The 18,986-nt window shown below is 44.8% G+C and overlaps 1 protein-coding gene across 7 annotated transcripts in view; it reads left to right on the top strand.

Moving 5' to 3' along the window:
- Nucleotides 1-18,986, top strand: part of LOC110469855 (contactin-4) — a 276,477-nt gene that overhangs the window by 254,211 nt on the left and 3,280 nt on the right. For 6 of the 7 annotated variants that reach the window (XM_021529011.3, XM_021529010.3, XM_085590263.1 and 3 more), the window contains 9 exons: nucleotides 8,346-8,521; nucleotides 9,539-9,659; nucleotides 10,795-10,953; nucleotides 12,268-12,417; nucleotides 12,782-12,852; nucleotides 14,858-15,092; nucleotides 16,484-16,599; nucleotides 17,079-17,265; nucleotides 17,747-17,859. In XM_021529011.3, coding sequence (XP_021384686.3) covers nucleotides 8,346-8,521; nucleotides 9,539-9,659; nucleotides 10,795-10,953; nucleotides 12,268-12,417; nucleotides 12,782-12,852; nucleotides 14,858-15,092; nucleotides 16,484-16,599; nucleotides 17,079-17,265; nucleotides 17,747-17,859 — 1,328 coding nt within the window. The remainder of the gene's footprint in view (nucleotides 1-8,345; nucleotides 8,522-9,538; nucleotides 9,660-10,794; nucleotides 10,954-12,267; nucleotides 12,418-12,781; nucleotides 12,853-14,857; nucleotides 15,093-16,483; nucleotides 16,600-17,078; nucleotides 17,266-17,746; nucleotides 17,860-18,986) is intronic. The other variant, XM_021529016.3, reaches the window with a different exon arrangement.

Raw genomic sequence — 18,986 nt, 5'->3', positions numbered from 1 at the left:
CCTGGCTTCTGAGCCTGCACCGTGCACTGAGGGATGAATTTGGCTTTTATCCCTGAGGAAGGCACAGAGAGCTTGTCCTTCTTCCAAAGCATGCTTTGGGAAAAATATTTTCACCCAAAGAATAATAAATTACTGGAATTGTCTTCCCAGGGAGGTGGTGGAATCACCATCTCTGGATTTAAAAGAAGACTGGACATGGCACTTGGTGCTATGGTCTATTGAGGTGTGAGGGCATGGGTTGGACTTGATGATCTCAGAGGTCTCTTCCAACCTCATAATTCTGTAACTCTGTGATTTAGTGATTCAGTGATTCTGTGATTCAGGGATTCTGTGATTCACGTATGAGCTTCCAGGCAGGATTTCCATGGGAAAACAAACCCTGGGTGAATCAGGGGGATGCTCAAAGGCAAAGGAGTTCAGGGTGACTGGGATGGGGGAGATGATGATCTGAACATGGCTGGAGAGCTCTGCTTCAGGTGGGGATTGTGGGAATCCAGGGCTTCCCTCTGGCTGCCCTGGCAGGTCTGGGACCCTGGCAGGGGTCAGGAACCCCCTGGACAGAGCCCCCAGAGACACTGGCTGTGATCTCTGGCCATGGAAAAGAGTTTTCAATCTTACAGGATCAATTACCAGCTCTGAGTGTTTGATATCAGTAATAATTAAGTGTGGCACGGGTGCAAAAGTAAAATTTTAGGATTCTAGATTAGGGGTCCAAAGGGGACAAGATGGAGGAAATTGGGTGTGCCTTGTCCTTTTTCTCCTTCTTCATGCCCTCCATGTCTCACTGTGGTGTTGGCATTTTTCTGTTGGTTCAGGCTGGGGACACACTGTCCAACGTAGGTGACAGATATTGGCACCTTATTGTAAATGCAGCCCAGGGAGTTTCTGGTATTTAATGTTTGTCACATCCCACTGAGGGCAGAGCCCCACACGCTGCCCTGCAGGACAGAGCTGGGCAGGGCAGCAGAACATGTGAGAGATAAACAGAATAAACAACCTGGAAACCAGCACAGACCAATTATGGCTTCTGCTTTGGCAGGGGGCTGACAGACAGAGACTTTCTACAATCTTGGGATCATCAATACCTCAGATTCTGACAAGGATGAAGGAAGCAGCGTGGGAGGATAAAGAAAAGGAAATTTATACCCTTGAAATCAGTGGCTCAGAGCAGACTAGCCTGAGGGTGATGTTTTTAACATCAAAGGGACAGAGGAAGTGTTTAGAGAGCACATTTTCTGTGCTAGGTGGAGGAAGTGTGAGAGGGTTGCAGGCAAGAATCTGGGACAGTGTTTGGGGAAATCCCAGTCCTGTTGTGCATTTTCTCAGGAGCACTTTTGGAAGCAGCTTAGCAGAGCCAAACACCCGAAGATTTGAGGTGATGGGAGTTTTCTCCCTGAGCCTGGATTGCCAACAGGTTACCCAGATGGTTATTATTAGCTGATAATAACCATCAGAATTATTATCAGGTAATTAAAGCCAGGGGACACCTAGAAAAGGACTGGCAGATCAGGGGGCATCTCCTGAAAGAGAGGGAGGAGGTGCTTCAACATTAGGGACTCCTGCCACCTGAATTTGCTTTTTTTTTTAGGCAAGATTTGAGCAATCCCATCAGAGATCACGTGCAGACAGGAGTCTCTTGCCTTTATCCCAAAATACCAATGTTCCTGACTCAGAAGCAGGTGAACTCTGAAATACGTGGAATTTTGTCACTGAACTGGCTTGCCATGGCTTGGGTTGGTTGTCTCTGTCAGTCACACACACACCTTGAGTATGAATTTTGCTTTCATTTTGAAGTTTTTAAGTGGGCCATGAAGAACCAATCCAATTTGTAGGGTTTAGCATTGTTTTCTTCCTGGTTCATTGTGACTATATATGAATACAGAGTTTATTTAGGAAATCAGCAGCATTTCAGCAGTGAAAATTTCAGTTCCCATCCTAGGGGCACAGTAAAAAGCCTCTGTGAAAATCCATTAGTGCTGGGAGCTAAACTGAGCAGTTGACAATGAAATCATTCCCTGCAGGAGAGAGCCACGAGTGGAAATGTTTGGGAGAAAACTCCAGGCAGTGACTGAAGCCAGGCTGAAAGGAGAGGTGGAGCTGCTGCTCCTCCACTTCCCTGTGTGTGTGTCTTTGCAGGCTGGATCTCCATCCTGGCCTTGGAATTATTTATATAAGAAAAAATTTGTGGCTAATTTGAGGCAAAATGCCATGGAATAAAATGTCAGGGACGCTTTTTAATGATGCTCTGCGGGGAAGGTTTAGTCAGCAGAGGAGACGCTGAGGATTCGGAGCAAGTTCTAATGAGGAATGGTCTTGGGGGCTGTTATTTTCATTTCACCTGTGCTCCTGCCCCTGACATCAGCACCAGGCAGCAAAGCAGGAGCACAGCCCTCAGAAAGTCAGGTTTGTCTTCTCTGTGTGCCACTAATTAGAATGAGTCACTTCCTTAGGAGGGAGCACAGGGCACCCTGAGCCAATCTCATCTTCGCCAGGAAACAAATGAGACCTTTTTGGCCCAGGGAATTTGGTTGCTCAGTGTTTGTTTGGTTGGTTCTGCTCTCCCTGTCATGGGGTTTGTTCAGTAATGGGTGTTTGGGCGTCAGGCTTGCTCACGCCGCTGTGAGCAAGTAGAAGTTCATCTTAAATAAAAATATCTGCTGTGCACTGTGGTACAGGGAGACAAAACAGTTTCTAATGAAGGCCTGATCCATTTTATAGGCTGGGCAAATAAGGCAGCAGAGACTTTTAATGACTTGCTCAAGGTCAGACAGAAAGTGAGGAGGAAAACTCATTTTGTTCCCAATTACTCCAAGTCTGTGCCCACGCTGGAGCAACCTTCCTCTTCATTTGGTGCTCTTCCTCCTCTTTTGCTTATCTAATTCTCTTTTTGGTGGAGCTGTTGAGCTTAATTGTTGCCATCTGGCTGAGACTCAAAGTCTCAATGTTCAGACTGGTGTTTGAGGGGCTGGGTCCCTGCTGTGCTCCCCGTGGGCAGCTGGGACACACTCCCTGTGGGCACAGAGCTAAAATCACCCCCTGCTTTTGCTTTCTGTGCCTGGCTCAGCTCCTTGGAGCATCCTGAGGTTTGCAGCTCTTGTGCTTCCTTTGACTTTAACTCTTTGATAATGCGTATTTGTCACGAGTGAAAAGGGAATAGAAAAAAAAACAGTAGGAAAATAATAAAACTTGTCCTGTTTTTAGGTGCTCCCCTCCAGTTCCCATTCCACAATGGCACATGGGAAGATGAATGTCTTGGGCTTGATCAATGTCCTGGGCACCAAACCTGGCTTTTCCCAAGGCAGGGATGACACAGCCAAGCCTTGATCTGCATGACATTAAGGATGGTTAAGCTGTGGATCATTCACTGGGAAGCTGGAAAGTCCAGCCAGGGATTTTCTGGCTGCTCCCTAAGTTTGACATCTCAAGAGGCATCTGCTCCTAATGACTCTTAATTTGGGATTTATTCTGGCACGACAGCTAATTCCAAATATCTTGGTGCTGATGAGGAGGGTGGGTAAGAGGCAGAGAATTCACGTGGGAAAGGCCTAAAAAACACACTTGTGCCTTAAAAACGCAAAGACTGTGGCAGTCACTCTGTGATTTTGCAGTTTGAGTGCCTGGATGTATTTCAGCTGCTCTGCTGCCTCCTGAAGTTTTTATCACCATTAAAAACCTGTAAAAACACCATAAACCAGCCAGCTCCAGAGGGTGAGCTGCTCCAGGGGGCACAACGTTGTTGGGCTCCGTGTCCATGGGCACTGTGGAATTACATCTGCACAATTCCCCTGGTTCAAGGAGAGCAGTGACTGATCCCTGAGCGACTTGCAATTGATCTCAGATTAGACTTGATTTCTGCTGTATCTGATTAACCTTCTCTGCCATCATTTCTGCAATGACAGTAGATTATTCCATACTTGAAAAGACGGATATCAGCTCGTCGCAATCGATAGCCCACAAAAGGTGACACCCTGAATTCCCCAGGTTACCCACAAAGATTGTCACCAGCACCTGGATCGTTTGTCAGAGATCTCACTTGAGGCAGCTCTGGAGTGAAGTGGGTTTTATTTTAGTCTGCAGAGCAGGAGAAGGATGTTTGAAGTTCCTGCCGTAATCAGGCTCTGTTGCATCCTGCTGCAAAGAGCAAGAACAAATTTCCCTGAGTGAGGGATTTGATTGTCATCTCCAGAGCCCATTACGTGTGATTTGCTTGGTGACAATTGTATGGAGAGAGCCTGATTTGATCAGATTGCATTGCACTGGGTAAAATGGAGGGTAAAGTGGAGTATTGGGTGCTCTCGTCACTCCCTGCACTCTCACTGGAGTGCATGTATTTTCAGATGTTTTGTCTTTGAATTTGCTCTAATGGCACTCCTTTCTCCAGCATCCCCCTGTGCAGTTCCATTCTTAATGTGCTTTGATTTAAATTAACCTCCATTTATTATTCAGCCACGCAAAAATGCAGATTGGGGTGTGCAGAACGCTATCCCCTGACTGAGTGCCCGCTCCCTTCTGGGCACTGGGAGCATTCAATCCTGCCATCAGCCTTGGAGAGTTTTCCTTCTGTGGGAAGTTCTCCAGTGGAGCTGAGGAGGAAACTGCTGCTCTTGGAAGGGGCAGATCACAGGGAGCACCAGCCAAAGTCTCCTCTTGTCCATCCTCACAGAAAATTCCTGACAAAGGGGCTCAGGCTCCCAGCTAAAAGCAGCCCCATGTGCCCACACTGCTGTGGGGAGATTTCAGCCAAACAAGTGGCAAGATAAGGATCCTCCTTCAGCAAAGCAATTTTGGCATGAATGGAGCCTGTGCCCTGCCAGGAAAGGTCAGATGCTCCCCTGATCCCTGCTGAATACAGGCCAAGGCTCACTGCAGACATCACTGCCTGATGGCATGGAAAGCTCTAATCACTAATCACAAATATTTCTGAAATCAGAGCTAAGTGACTTTAGTCCCAGGTCTAAAGTCCCTTTTCAAAACTGATAGTGTCTCCTTTTAATAGGATTATATTTTATTAGGCTGAACTGCCATAATACCCACCAGAGGGTGGAAATGCTGCAGAATCTTCTGTTAAGGATGTGTGTAATAGGTGATTGCAGAGGAAAAAAGGGATCAATTGGCATAAAAGCCAAGTGCCTGCTCCTGAAAGCATCCGTGTGACTCATCACAGCTCACAGGTGGGATATTTTAAAGACCAAATACTGTAAATACTTAACCTTTTTCCCCAATTCTTTTTCATCTCAATTTTGGCCATGCCCCATGAAGTACTCAGTCCATTCAGCTGTAATTTGCTCTGCTAATTCCTCTATGTGTTCAGTCATTCACTGGGTTTTAATCTCTTTAATTCAGAGTTGTATTTTCCTCTCTCCTGCACTCTTTTCCTCTTTCCTCTCTCAGATGACAGAGCACTCAAAGCTCCCAAAAGTTTCACCAGTCAGGTCTCAGAGGCTTTTGACTTTATGGTCCTGGATAAATATTTCATTCACAAACAGAAAGGAAAAAAAGAGAGCACATTTATGTATTTTCATGTATTGGACTTTGATTCTTTGGTTGCTCATAGAAACCACCTCCTCCAGGATTGATTTTTATTATCTCCAGACATGATTTGCCTTGGAATCAATACAATAATGTAAAATGTCATTGCAAATAGAGGACATTGATCTGAGATGCATTTATTAACTCCTGCTGATAAAAGCCAAAATGGAATTGGTACACATGCTGGTATTCAAAAAAAAAAAAAAAAAGATGCTTGAGTTAGGTTAGAGTTCATCCACAAGAAAAACACAAATTAAAATCTTCTACAGGAAAGGATTTATGCAGATAAGGAGAAATCTATCTGGATCTTTAACACTGTAATACTAATCTGAAAGAATTAGGTAATTAGCTGGTTAATCAAACTGGAATTTGCTGCTGTGGTTTGCTCCAGCTGGGACCATCCCTAGGAGCTCTCGGGCTGCTCCGAGCCTCTGGAAAAACCAGGGAAAATTGGGAAGTGCTGCCTCTGTCCCACAGAGAGCATCTTGTGTGGAAGGCAGGCAGGGAAGGAGCTCTGCTGTTCCCGAGCCTTCAGTGACACCTACAGACTGTGTTTATCAATTCTAGGATTATATAAATCCTAGAATTCCATTATATTTAACACTCTCTGTGCTTATGTAAACCTATATTATTCTAACTATATTATAGAATATAAATATTCCATAAAGAATATTTAATATAAATCTGTTAGATATAATTCTATAAAGATAAAATTCTATAAGTGTAACTGTATAGAATTCTGGAATACAAATTACATACAAGAATTCTACATTCTAGAATCTTACCTATATTCTAAAATTCTGTACAATTATATCTTCTATTCTATATATTTATAGTCCTTATATTCTTCATTCCTTTCATGTTTATAAACACCTGAGAAATATTTAATGTATTAATTAATTGATTAATTGTCATAACAGTTATTCTAAGAGTTCCTCTGCTTGGTCAGAATTGAACACAAAATACAGATGAATTAAATTGCTTGAAGATAATACAGCCAAGTCCCTGAGGACCTGATCTGAAATCTCTACAGACAGCAACAAAATCTTTCTCACCACCTCCTGTAGATTTTGATAAGGCTGAAAATCCAGGAACAGCTTTGCATCCCCTGGATTTCCGTGAGCAGTTCTGCCCCGTCCATATCTGTGCTGCTCTATCTTTATGATTTCAGCAGAGAATTAAGCAGTAATAGGCAACAGGCTCAGGAAGAAGTTGTTAAGATTTTGGTGTCATGTACCAGAAACTGAATAATGCTGGTATTATTTTAGCAGGACGGCCGTGCAGAATAGATTTTTTGGAATAAGCAAAAATATCTATCTCTGTATGATTTTCAGACTTTTGGTCTCATTGTTAAGCAATATTTTTTCTCCTTTTCATTTCCTCTGAGGCTCTGTAGAAAAAATCGCTGCGTTTTTGTCAACAGAAATGGAAGAGAAATGTTAACTTTAGAGGCAGAGGGAATTCACAGGCACAGAGGAGCTGGAGTCTGCATAATGTGTCGTGGCTCATCTCTCTGTGCCACCACTCTGCTCACACTGAGGTGAAAAATAAGACAATTAAAGCAGTGGGGAAGGAGCTGTGCAGCTCCAGAGAAGGGGATGAGCTCTGGATGAGGGTGGAGCTGCTGCCTGTGTTTGACAGGGATTCTGCTATTTGGGGCTTCCCTTTGGAAATGTCCTGGTATTCAAAAAAAAAAAAAAAAAAAAAAGGAAAAATGAGTCCCAGATGCTCGAGTTAGAGTTCATCTACAAGAAAAACACATCTTAAAATCTCGTGCAGGAAATGGTTTATGCAGATAAGGAGAAATAGTTTAGGGCACCCCCTTCTGCTCCAGCTCCCAGGAATGCTCCTCACAGAGGGTTTGGGTTCCGTGCTGGGCCAGGTTCTGTTGGCACCACTCATCATTTATCTGTGCTCTCTGTGGGGCTCTCCTTGCCCAAGGAAAGGGTTTGAGATGTGAAGCATCTGTCACCCTGTTCTTTAAAAAGTTTTAAAGTTATTTTAAAGTTATTTTAAAGTTTTCTATGCTTTCTGGTGTTTACATGTTTCTACTGCAGTTTTCACACATGTTCATGTAAGTGATTGTTTTGCATTCTTCTTTGTAAGGAGAGAGAATTGATGGGCTGTTGGTTTGACCAGAGTGGTTGGAGAGGTGGCAATTCCATCCTCCAATCCACTGTCACTTTTAGAATTCTATCTATTGCAAAGTCAGAAATAAAAGTTGCTTCTTTTTCTTCTTTTAGATTTTAGAATACATTAGTTATTTCATGTTGTAGTATGACATCCATCCATCAGAGAGTGTGGCCAGTTCTCAGTAAATATAATAACAATAATCTCAGCCTGATCTTTGCCTTTCCAGGTATGGCCAGATCAAAAAATCCTGGTTCTAATACATCCTTTTTATTCCAGTTTTGGGGGTTTTACATTTAATTTAGGAACAACAGAACAGTTTAACCATGGTGAGCAATGTATGTGCGAAACAACTCTTTGAAGTGAGAAGATTCAAATAAGAGAATCTCTGATAAAAAGTTTTAATCGAGCCTTTCAGATCTGCTGCACTCTTTTCCAGCCTTTTCTTTTCTCCTTCTTCAGCAGGATGGTGACTGGAAGGGGATTCTGGAGGGTTTATTAAGTGTTTTAATCCAGCAACTAGAGAAAGGATAAACCCAAACATGGAATAATTCACTTGTTGATTTAAGGACCTCCTTAAAGGATCACTGTTTGGGATCTCTCTCAGCCCTACAATGTCTCTGCTCCTCAGGAGAGCAAGAACAATCTTTTTTCTTTTTTTTTTCCCTTTTCTTTGTTGTTTGTAGATCCAACCCGGGTCATGGTGTCCCCTTTCAGCATGGATGTCACAGTTGGAGAGAGCATTGTCCTGCCTTGCCAGGTGTCCCACGACCACTCCCTGGACATCGTGTTCACCTGGTCATTCAACGGGCACCTGATAGACTTTGAGAAAGATGGGGATCACTTTGAAAGGGTTGGAGGGGTAAGTATTAAATCTGACAAAGTGGGTCATGCCGAAAAGGCTGCCAACAGAAGGAATTGGATGGAGGCAGCAAGAAGAAGGAGGAAAGAAATGCAAAATTTTCAGCAGAGGTAGAAAACTGGGAAGGGTTTTTGCATGTTGCTCTGAGTGAGGTTTTAGAGAGCATGGTGACAGTTCTTGTTGACATTTGTCAGGAGTGAAATTTAATGCTGAAAGGAAAAGCAAATACAATTTCCAAGCCTTGCTCTTATCCCTTAAAAAAAAAAAAATCATTAAAAAATGAACTCTGATGCACAGGGCTCACAGCAGCAGCAATGGCTTTTTGGGGTGACTGCTCCTGGTTTGGCCCACAGAGCTAAAATTACAAACTTCATTAATATTCCTCCGTCCAAAGGCCACAACCACGAGGTTTCTCTGAGATTTCCAATGTATTGAATGCTTTGTGTCTGGAGAGAAATTGAGAGAGGTTCTCAGCATCCAATGCATCCAGAAACCTAATTAGTTCTATTCAACAGTTAATCAGACATGCAATTGGCGTTTGGAAAACAAATTATTGCTGCTGTGTGATGCAAGATTTCCTCAGAGAGTGCTGTTCTCGTGATCTTTAGCACAAACACCCTGAAACTACTGCTGATATCTCCAAATTTGGGCTGGGCTTGCCTTGCAGGAGAGATGGAGACACCACCTGGGCCTCTGGATGGCAGAGAGGGTAAAACTGGGATATCCAGAGAGAAAAAGGAGCAATCAGAGAGAACCTGTCCTGCATTCTCACGCTGTTTTAATGGAGAAATGCTTAACAGCCCCCAACTCGGTCCTTGGAGGAACCAGAATTTTAGGAATGCTCCCTCTCTTACCTTCCAGGCAAACTCCCATCATTTCAACAAGCCATGGCTTGTATTGCTGATGTTTTCACCAGCCAGCATAAAGTAAATCCATTAGTCACAGTGTCCTTCATGTGATAATGATGTTTAGGGCTCATTAAAAAGTAATTGTAACCACTTTTCCCTACTCTATCAGCAGGATTCAGCTGGTGATTTGATGATCAGGAGCATCCAGCTGAAGCATGCAGGGAAATACGTCTGCATGGTGCAAACAAGTGTGGACAAGCTCTCAGCTGCTGCAGACCTGATTGTAAGAGGTATTTGAATTTTGCTACTGTTGTTGGTGATGTTGTAGAATTTATTTTTTTTTTCTCTGCCTCCTTCAGTCCCTGGGCTCAGAGACAGCCCAGCATCTTGTAATTAATCTGAGAAAAAAGCTCTGAGTGCACGCTGGGGTGCAGATGCTCCCAGAACAGACCCAGCCCACACAGCCCTGGAACCTGTTCATGTCCTGAATGAACCCCCTGAGCTCCTTTGTGCAGCAGGAGCAGCATCCAGCTATTGGCAGCATTTCTGCCAAGCAACGTTATTCTTTTTTAGAATAAACATGATTTAGTGGCTTCACTGATATATTGAGATCTCTTCATTGCCACGCACAGGTGATGTGTAAGTTTGACTTTAACTGAGCTGTAATGAATTACCCTGAGTCTGTGTCCTTATGAGAAATATGATTTATATTTTCCTGCTTGTTAACTATGGGGAAGGCAAACTTGGGTGCTGCTCTGTCCCTGCTACCCTTGGTTCTCATAAACAGGAGGAATATTAAATTCTCACAGGGAAATGACTCTTGATGGTGATAAAAGTATTGATCCTGTCACTCCCTAAAAACACCAGGGGTGCTCCCTGCAGAGCTGCAGGGTTCCAAACACCCCAACATCCTGCTCTGTCCCCCCAGTGCATCCCCCAGTGCCTCCCATCCCGGCCAGGCCAGCAGAGCTGCAGGGTTCCAAACACCCTGACTCTGTTGAGGCAGGATGGGAATGAAATGGCTCTGTTCAGAAGGCTGTAAATAGAACTCTGATTTATTTCAAAATTGATGTTTTATACAGAGCTTCATTCAGGCCAACTCTAATGGTCCTGAAGTGAAAACACCTCAAACTATTGGTGTGCAGTGAATGACGCACAGTAGCAAAACCTAACTATAAACAGTGTGAACAACAAGAGATAAAGAACATTCTTCTCAACAGTTTCTGCCTGTTTAGAAACTTTCCATTTTCTCTTTGACTGAATCTGAGACCCACAACATCCTGCTCTGTGCCCCCAGTGCATCCCCCCAGTGCCTCCCATCCCCTCCAGGCCAGCAGAGCTGCAGCTGCCCCGGCTGCTCTGTCCCCTCCGTGCCCAGGACCTTGAACCTCCTGCAGTCACTCGGATTCTCCTGCAACCCCGCAGGTCCCCCGGGTCCCCCCGAGGCCGTGACCATCGAGGAGGTGACGGAGAGCACGGCCCAGCTGTCCTGGAGGCCGGGGGCAGACAACCACAGCCCCATCACCATGTACGTGGTGCAGGCTCGCACGCCCTTCTCGGTGGGCTGGCAGGCTGTGAGCACAGGTAAGGGGGCTCCAGGGGACAAAGCCACCCTGGGGGTCACTGCACAGGGGACGGCACGCTGCTTCTCGGCGTAGGACAGGTGAATTGTTATTCCTTTTGTTCCTATCCATAGGAATGGAGGTGTTGTGTTGGAATCTGGCTGGCTAATAGTCTCTCGAAATTCAGTTTATTGCTTGGTAATGGGTAGGGTACGTTGTGGGATGATAATCTGCAACAGTACATGTTTATCAAAGTTTTCTCCTTTTAGATAGTTTTTTTTTTTTTTTTTTTTGTGGTTTTGTTTCACAGATTCTCACTTTTAATTTTTATAGGGGTAAATTTCATAGGAATAGATTGTTTCTTTCTATTTCTATATTTTCCTATTTTTTTGTTTCTATCTCTATTGTTTCTCTCTATTTCTATTGTTTCTTTTATTTTATAAGAATAGATTGTCATGTAAACTGATCTTCATTTTTATAATTTTTTTTCATAAGGGAACAAGCAGATTTTCACTGTTAGAGGAGTCTATTCTTATGAAAGCTGACAGGTTTCTCACAGGAACTCATCAGGCTATTAGCTCAGCCAAAGTAATAAGGCCTGATTTTACAAGGCCTTTCTTTTAGAAGATTTTTACCTAGATGTAACACCTCAGCACCCACCCAGGGCTGCTTTGGCCAGCTCTGGCCCCTGATGTGGAAAGCAATTTCCCTGGCTGCAGAGCACTGCTCTTATTAACAAGTTTCAGGTTTGGCAACCCAAAGATTTAGGGTGCAGTCAGTGCCATTACTCACCCATTTTTCTCATGAATGTTTAAGGGAAAACAGAATGAATTCCTATCTCTTGTTGCCTTGCTGGAGATATACAACAGTAATTGTGGTCTATAAAGACATCCCTCAGGGACAGGCCGTGTCATCCAGCTTGTCTTTAAGGAGAATTATTTTCCTGATAGAGGGAAAAATGCCATGATGTAATTGCTCATTCCATCAGAGGTTAATTTTGTTCCAGTAACCATGAAACAGAGACAACAGTGTGTTTGAAAAAGAGAAAAATAAAGACCCTCCAAACCCATTGTCCTGCGCTTTGTTTCCAAACTGCGACAATTCTGGAGAAACTCTTTAATGGCAGGATTTTCTGGGCTAAATAAAAGCAGAGGCGTTTCATGCTGCCTCTTTCACTTCTTTGCAGCTGGCAAAATGTTAGAAAGATGAGAAAATTCATCAGTCCTTCTCGGTGCTTAGGTTAAGCCCTCACCTTTAAGGAAATGAGATTTCCCCGTGCCTCTCTCCCAGCAGTATTTTAATATTTTAACACCCCGCGGGTCTCCTTGCATGCCAGTTCCAGAGATCATCGACGGCAGGACGTTCACGGCCACCGTGGTGGGGCTGAACCCGTGGGTGGAGTACGAGTTCAGGGTGGTGGCCGCCAACCTGATCGGCATCGGGGAGCCCAGCAGCCCTTCCGAGAAGAGGAGAACTGAGGAGGCTCGTAAGTGGGGCCGAGGGGGAAATCTTTGTGGAATAGATGCCAAGAGATCCCTCAGCTGTGGGGAAGCTCTGGGAGGTGGCTCCTCTGTTCCACAGAAGAACCGAGTATGAAACAGAAAAATAAATAAAAGGCCTTTTTGAATGGAGAACAAATGTTTAAACTGAACAATTAGAGACTGAATACGCAAGATAATTGATGTACTTTTAATATACTATTATTGACATATTTTAATGTGCTGTTTGCCATGGAAAATTAGTCATTTTAACAGTTGCTGGCCCCAGCACTGTCCAGCTCTGTTCCATCTCCATGTGGGTTTTAGGTCTCAAAGCTGTCACATCCATCTTCTGTATTTATCTTTTTGCAGTCCCTGAGGTGACCCCAGCTAATGTCAGTGGAGGTGGAGGCAGCAAGTCTGAGCTGGTCATTACCTGGGAGGTGAGTCTCATTCCAGCCCCCAGTGAGCCTTCCATGGATTTCAAAGGGTTTGGCAGTGAAAAAGCCCAGATTATGTGATAAAAACAGCCCAGCTGGTCAGATGGAGCCAAAGGATGGACCCACCCCAGCCCCAGGGAAGTGGGAAGCAGGGACCATGGGGAGCAGGATTTGCCACCAGCTCAGCTCCCCCTGACTCCCAACATATCCACATGGCAAAATGTGGATGGCCAGGAGCCACCCAAGGGATAAAACAGGCTTGGAACATCCTGACCTGGTGGGGAATTGCTGTGCTGGCTCCCAGCTTCCTCCCTCCTCCTGTCTGGGATACGAGGCAGCAAACAGCACAAGGCATGCTGGCTTTCATTGCTGCTGATGGCAGCCAGCGAGAGGAGATGCAGAGATGAGAAATGTTTAATATTCCTTAAGGCAGACAGGGTTAGAACTTTAGTCATTTGTCTGCTCATATTTTTGTGTTGTGATGCGATGCAGCTGGCATATTTCTCCTAATAATGAACTCCACTAGACATGCTAACGCTTCCATTTAGCACTATTTCTGACCAAGCTGGCAGAATGAATCGCCAGAGATATTTCTGAGGTCATTAAAAACCTATAAATGGGTTTTTGTCCTCACCACACAGCTCAATGTGCTAAATTTCCTCCTCTGTTGGACTAATTAGTTACGCTGTGTCTCCTAAAGATACTGCAATATGTTTCAGAAACACACATGGCCAGAACATCAGCCATTGGTTCGAGATGCAATTTGCACAAAATATCATTTTTGTTTTGATAGAAGAGTGGTTTTACTGTTTTAAATGTCCAGAGGCCTTTTCTTTATGTGAGCCATCCAAGACAGAGTAGGATGCAGTCAGCACCAGTAACCCGTGCTGAAGCTCCATGGACATCTCAGGGAGGGTGCCCCATAATTATGGATTATTTTAATACTGGAACCTTTGGGTTTAGTACAGCTTTTTTAGGGGGCTGCAAGCCTCAGAGCAGGAAGTGTCAATGTGTCCAGGGTGTGTTCTTTGGGGCTTCACCTGTGGTCCCAATGGTGTGAGAGCAGCTGACGTGTGTTGGGAAAGCAGGAACTGTGTCCTTGCTCCACCCCAGCAAACCTCAGGCTCTTCACAAAGCCTAAAATTGCCTCAGCAAAGGGGGCCCCATCTAGACAGGGAGGGAAGGGAAATAAGCTTTAGGAGAAGTGTCTTCTGGAGGTGCTGCTTCCTGTTTCATGGAGCAGAGGCTCTGGTGCAGGTAGGATGGGATGAATTCAAGGTTGGATGTGAGGCAGGACCTCCTGCACCTCCATCTCCAGTGCTGTGCACAGAATCCCAGATCACAGTATTGCCAAATCCCAGAATCCCAGAATCACAAATCATACAATCCCAGAATCATGCAATGACACATACAATCCCAGAATCACAGAATCCCAGAGTCACACAATTATACAATCCCAGAATCCCACAATCACATAATCACACAATCACAGAATCATACAACTCCAGAATCACACAAACATACAATTGCAGAATCCTAGAATCACACAATGCCAGAATCCCAGAATCACACAATCCCAGAATCCCAGAATCATACAATCATACAACCCCAGGATCACAGAATCATACAGTTCCAGAATCCTAGAATCACACAATCACACAATCACACAATCATACAATCCCAGAATCCCAGAATCACACAATCATACAATCCCAGGATCACAGAATCATACAATCCCAGGATCACAGAATCATACAATCCCAGAATCACACAATCATACCATTCCAGAATCCTAGAATCACACAACCCCACAATCCCACAATCACACCGCCACAAAACCCCAGAATGCCAGAATCCCAGAATGCCAGAATCCCAGAATTGACTAGTTTGGCAAAGACCTCTGAGGTCACCAAGCCCACCCAAGGAGCGAAGAGGACCAAGAGGACTCCATGGGGCGCAGCCGGGGAGGTCCGCGTGCGCTGACGGCGCCGTTTGTCCCTGCCCACAGACGGTGCCCGAGGAGCTGCAGAACGGGGGTGGCTTTGGCTACGTGGTGGCCTTCCGGCCCCTGGGCACGGTCAGCTGGATGCAGACGGTGGTGGCCTCGCCGGACGCCGCGCGCTACGTGTTCCGCAACGAGAGCCTGCCGCCCTTCTCGCCCTACGAGGTCAAAGTGGGCGTCTACAACAACAAGGGGGAAGGCTCCTTCAGCCCCATCACCGTCGTCTACTCGGCAGAGGAAGGTAGAGGTGACCCTCCCCACCTCCTCTCCCTCCCCCCATTGTTGGTTTTCTTAGTTTTTACGGAGACGGGGAAGTGAGAGGCGTTTTCGAAGATTTATTATCAGTCTTGATGAAGGGTGAGACATAAGAGATGTAAAATTTAATGCTATTCTATTAAAAGCTAACCTGTTTCTTGGTTACAATACTTTATAAATGTTTTTCAGCCTATCGGCTTTTGCCACACAATGTTGCTATTACTTCTAATACTAATCACCTGTATTTTTATTCCACGTGGCCTTGCTAGCTCTTTCACAGTTCTAATTCTCTAAAACAGTTCTAATTCTCTAAAACGTGGTCTTTTTGCAAGGCCATATTTTGAAACTTGTTGAAACTTGTTTTTAGTTTAATCTCTCTCTTTCTCAACAATGTTATCTCTATCCTATGGTCTTCCCAAGTCAGCACAACTTGTCTCAGTGTTTGCATGCAGATGTACAAGACTGTGTAAACTTTTAAAAATTCTTTACAAATCCATTTCTCACACCCATGCTGCAGGGTCTTGTTTTAGTAAAGCAGACAGGGCTCACCTTCTTCATGCAGGAAAAACAAATCTTTATTGCACAGTTCATATTTTTATGGGATTATCAGAAGGCACCGTGTTAGACCTAACAATTGACTGACAATACGTTGACACTCAGGTCATTGGTCAGTAAATGGTATTTTGCATATCTATCAAACTTCTTTATTTTTGGTTAGTTTACATATTTTTTCCACTGATTCTCATGGGAGAGGCTTCTTGTTTATGCAGGTGAAAACTGTTCTTACTAAAACAGGTTCTGTTAACTGCTTCTCATTCCTTTAATTCTTTCTTATGGGAACTAGCAGGGTAACTGCACCTAGCTGAAGTAGCAGGCCTAAACCACAATTTTATAAGGCCTTTCTTTAATAATATCTTTACTTGTATGTAACAGGGTCTGAAAGGGTTTGGTTTCCACCTTGACACATCCTTTGATACCTCAGCCTTGCTCTGATTTATAATAAATGGCGAACCGTGATTAATTCTTTTCAATAGTCATTAAAATAACATTAATCATAATGAAATCTTTTTATATTAATGGAAAAGTAATATGTAATCTGGGAAGAATTCTGTGGAGATTTAGTATGAATTAATGTCCACTGATTAGAAAATGTTCCCACTTGTCCTAATTACAGTACATGGTATCCTGGGTTGAGTTTAGTAATGACATCTTATTATTTCTGAGGAAGAGGCCCAGCACAGCCTGACAGGCCATCAGTTTGAAACGTGGACATTTGTTTGCTTCTTTCCCTGTGCAATGAGGAAAATAAATCCCCTGACGTTTGGGACTAATTGAACATAGAATTGAAACGTTTTACTTCTATTTTTAACTGCCCAGAGCCAACAAGAGCCCCAACCACTGTTTTGGCCAGAAGCATTTCAGCCTCAGATGTCGAAGTTTCCTGGGCTCCCCCGTTGGAGAACCAGCACAAAGGAAGAATACAGGGATATGAGGTATGGGAAGCACTGCAGGATCCTTTCAGCAGCCAGCCTTAGGGGACACAGCGATGTCCTCATGCTGGTCCTCCTACCATGGGTGTGTTCCTGAAGTGGATTTGCTTCTCTTTGTCTCTTTAGTGTACAGGGATTTCTCTCACATGGTTAAAAACTCCACCATTCTATCACATGGTTAAAAATTCCACTATTCTCTCCCAAGGTTAAAAACTCCCCTATTCTCTCACATGGTTAAAAATTCCACTATTCTCTGCCAAGGTTAAAAATGCCACCTTTCTGTTTGGGATCTGTCTGGAAGCGCAGCCCTCCCTGAAGGCGCTGCCATGGCCAGGCTTGGGGAGGGAATGCTGACGCTGGGCTGGTCCCCAGCAGGGCCAGGGCTGGTGGCAGGGAGCAGGAGCTGTCCCTGGGAGCAGATCTGGGGTGGTGACAGGAACAAGGGGGTGCTGCCAGCCCCAAAGCCCTGCTCTGCCTCCCAGGTGCGCTGCTGGCGGCACGACGAGAAGGAGGAAAACGCCAAAAGGATCCGGACGGTCGGGAACCAAACATCCACAAAAGTCAGCAACCTGAGGGGCAATGCCCTCTACCACCTGGCAGTCAGAGCCTACAACACGGCTGGCACCGGCCCCTCCAGCGCCGCTGTCAATGTCACCACCAAAAAGCCACGTGAGTGCCAGCAGGGATGCCCTGGCAGGTCCAGCCACTGCTCCCCTGCCTCATTTTCCAGCTCTCTTGAGTCTCAAGGAGCTGTCAGACTTCTCCTTGCCAGGTTTCTGTGCAGATTTGCCAGGCTCAGCCTTTTTATTTCATTTTATTCGTGAGGTTCTTCCCACAGTTAAGTAAGCAGAGCATGCAAAACTGAAATCACAGCTGTGCAGGCAAATTAAATATTTATCTCGGTGTTCAAGAGGGCTTTTTTCCTCTGGTCTCAGGCATGTTGAGCAACTGACTGAATCCCTTTTTCATTTAAAGCCTCATGTCGTGTCACACCTCCCATGACCTTGAGGACACAGATCAGTGGAGCAGCTCGTTAGCTTTCCAGAGGGACAGGGCTCTGGGCAGGCTGGAAGCCCCAGTGGCACTGGAAGGGATCCAGCTGGGAATTGATTCTCCTCAGTAACGTGGTGCTGTCTGTTTTTTGGTGTAGCACCGAGTCAGCCCCCCGGGAACATCGTGTGGAATTCATCCGACTCCAAGATCATCCTGAACTGGGACCAGGTGAAAGCCTTGGACAACGAGTCAGAAGTGAGAGGCTACAAAGTGAGTATTTCCATGGTGCATTCATGATTTCCCAGGTCAGATCTGGGGAATTCCTCCAAAACCAGATCCAGGTCTGTGTATGGGAGCACATTTTTCTGCAGCTCCCACCTGCAGAATTTCCTTCCGTGGAAACTTCCCAAAGGCTGCAGTTGGCTCCTTAATTGCAGATAAATAAAATGCTTTTTTAATAGCTCCCATTTCCTTCAGAAAGTCAAGCCAAGAGGAGAAGAAAGAGAATCCTCATTAGAAGCAGTTTTAATAGGACATAATTTAGCTAGAGAGAAACCTTGGGAAGAATTCAGCTCCATCACCTTCCACAAGGGTTTCATTCAGCCCAAAATTACGTTACCCTGGGCTTGGAGTTGTGAAAACATTTCCCACCAGAGCCTGAACCATGCTCCATGTTTTATTCCCAGTCTGGAATTCCAGCAGCTTGGAGAGCCTGTGCCAGCTCCCCTCAATTCCTGCACCAACCTTTAAGTGTCTTTGGTGCCTTGTATGGGCTCATCAAAAATAAGTAATTCCTCGGGGTTTTTAGTCCAAACCTCAGATGAACCTCAGCAATCTGGACCAGATTTTCACTACATACTTTAGGTCTGAAATGCAAATTGAGTCAGTTGAAAGAGGGAGAGAAAGACTCATCACCCTGGAAAAGCATCCAGACAGTTTCTAAAACATTCTCCTTTAACTTACTGTAATAATAGCACAACCACATGGATTTATTTCCTGAATCATAGCAAAACATTGCCTATTTTTCTTCTTGCCTAGAAATCTTGTATTTTATGTCACAATTTATGATATAAATTAGTAGAACTCCCACAGCTCAGAAGGCTGTTCACAGAAGTCACTTATTCTGGGAAACCATTGTTGGCACTGTATCAAATATCCCAACTCACTTTCCAGAAGCAGCATAATAAGGAGTTTCTGACCTCTGTCAAGAAGTTTTTACTTCTAGAGGGGTTTATTTTAGCCTGACCAAGGCAAGGGTTTCTCAGAGGGGCTCTACTAGGTATCAGTGCTGTGCTGAGTGCTGCTGATCAGCATCATCCTCCTGCCAGTGCCACTCCCTGCCCAGGCACTGCCATGTCCGTGCTGGTGTCCCCAACAAATCCCACATGTCCCCTGTG

The sequence above is a fragment of the Lonchura striata genome, chromosome 12, assembly GCF_050655825.1.
Source record: "Lonchura striata isolate lonStrDom1 chromosome 12, ASM5065582v1, whole genome shotgun sequence".
NCBI lineage: Eukaryota > Metazoa > Chordata > Aves > Passeriformes > Estrildidae > Lonchura > Lonchura striata.
Note: the sequence above shows the minus strand (reverse complement) of the source record. Positions and strands in the feature narration are given on the sequence as shown.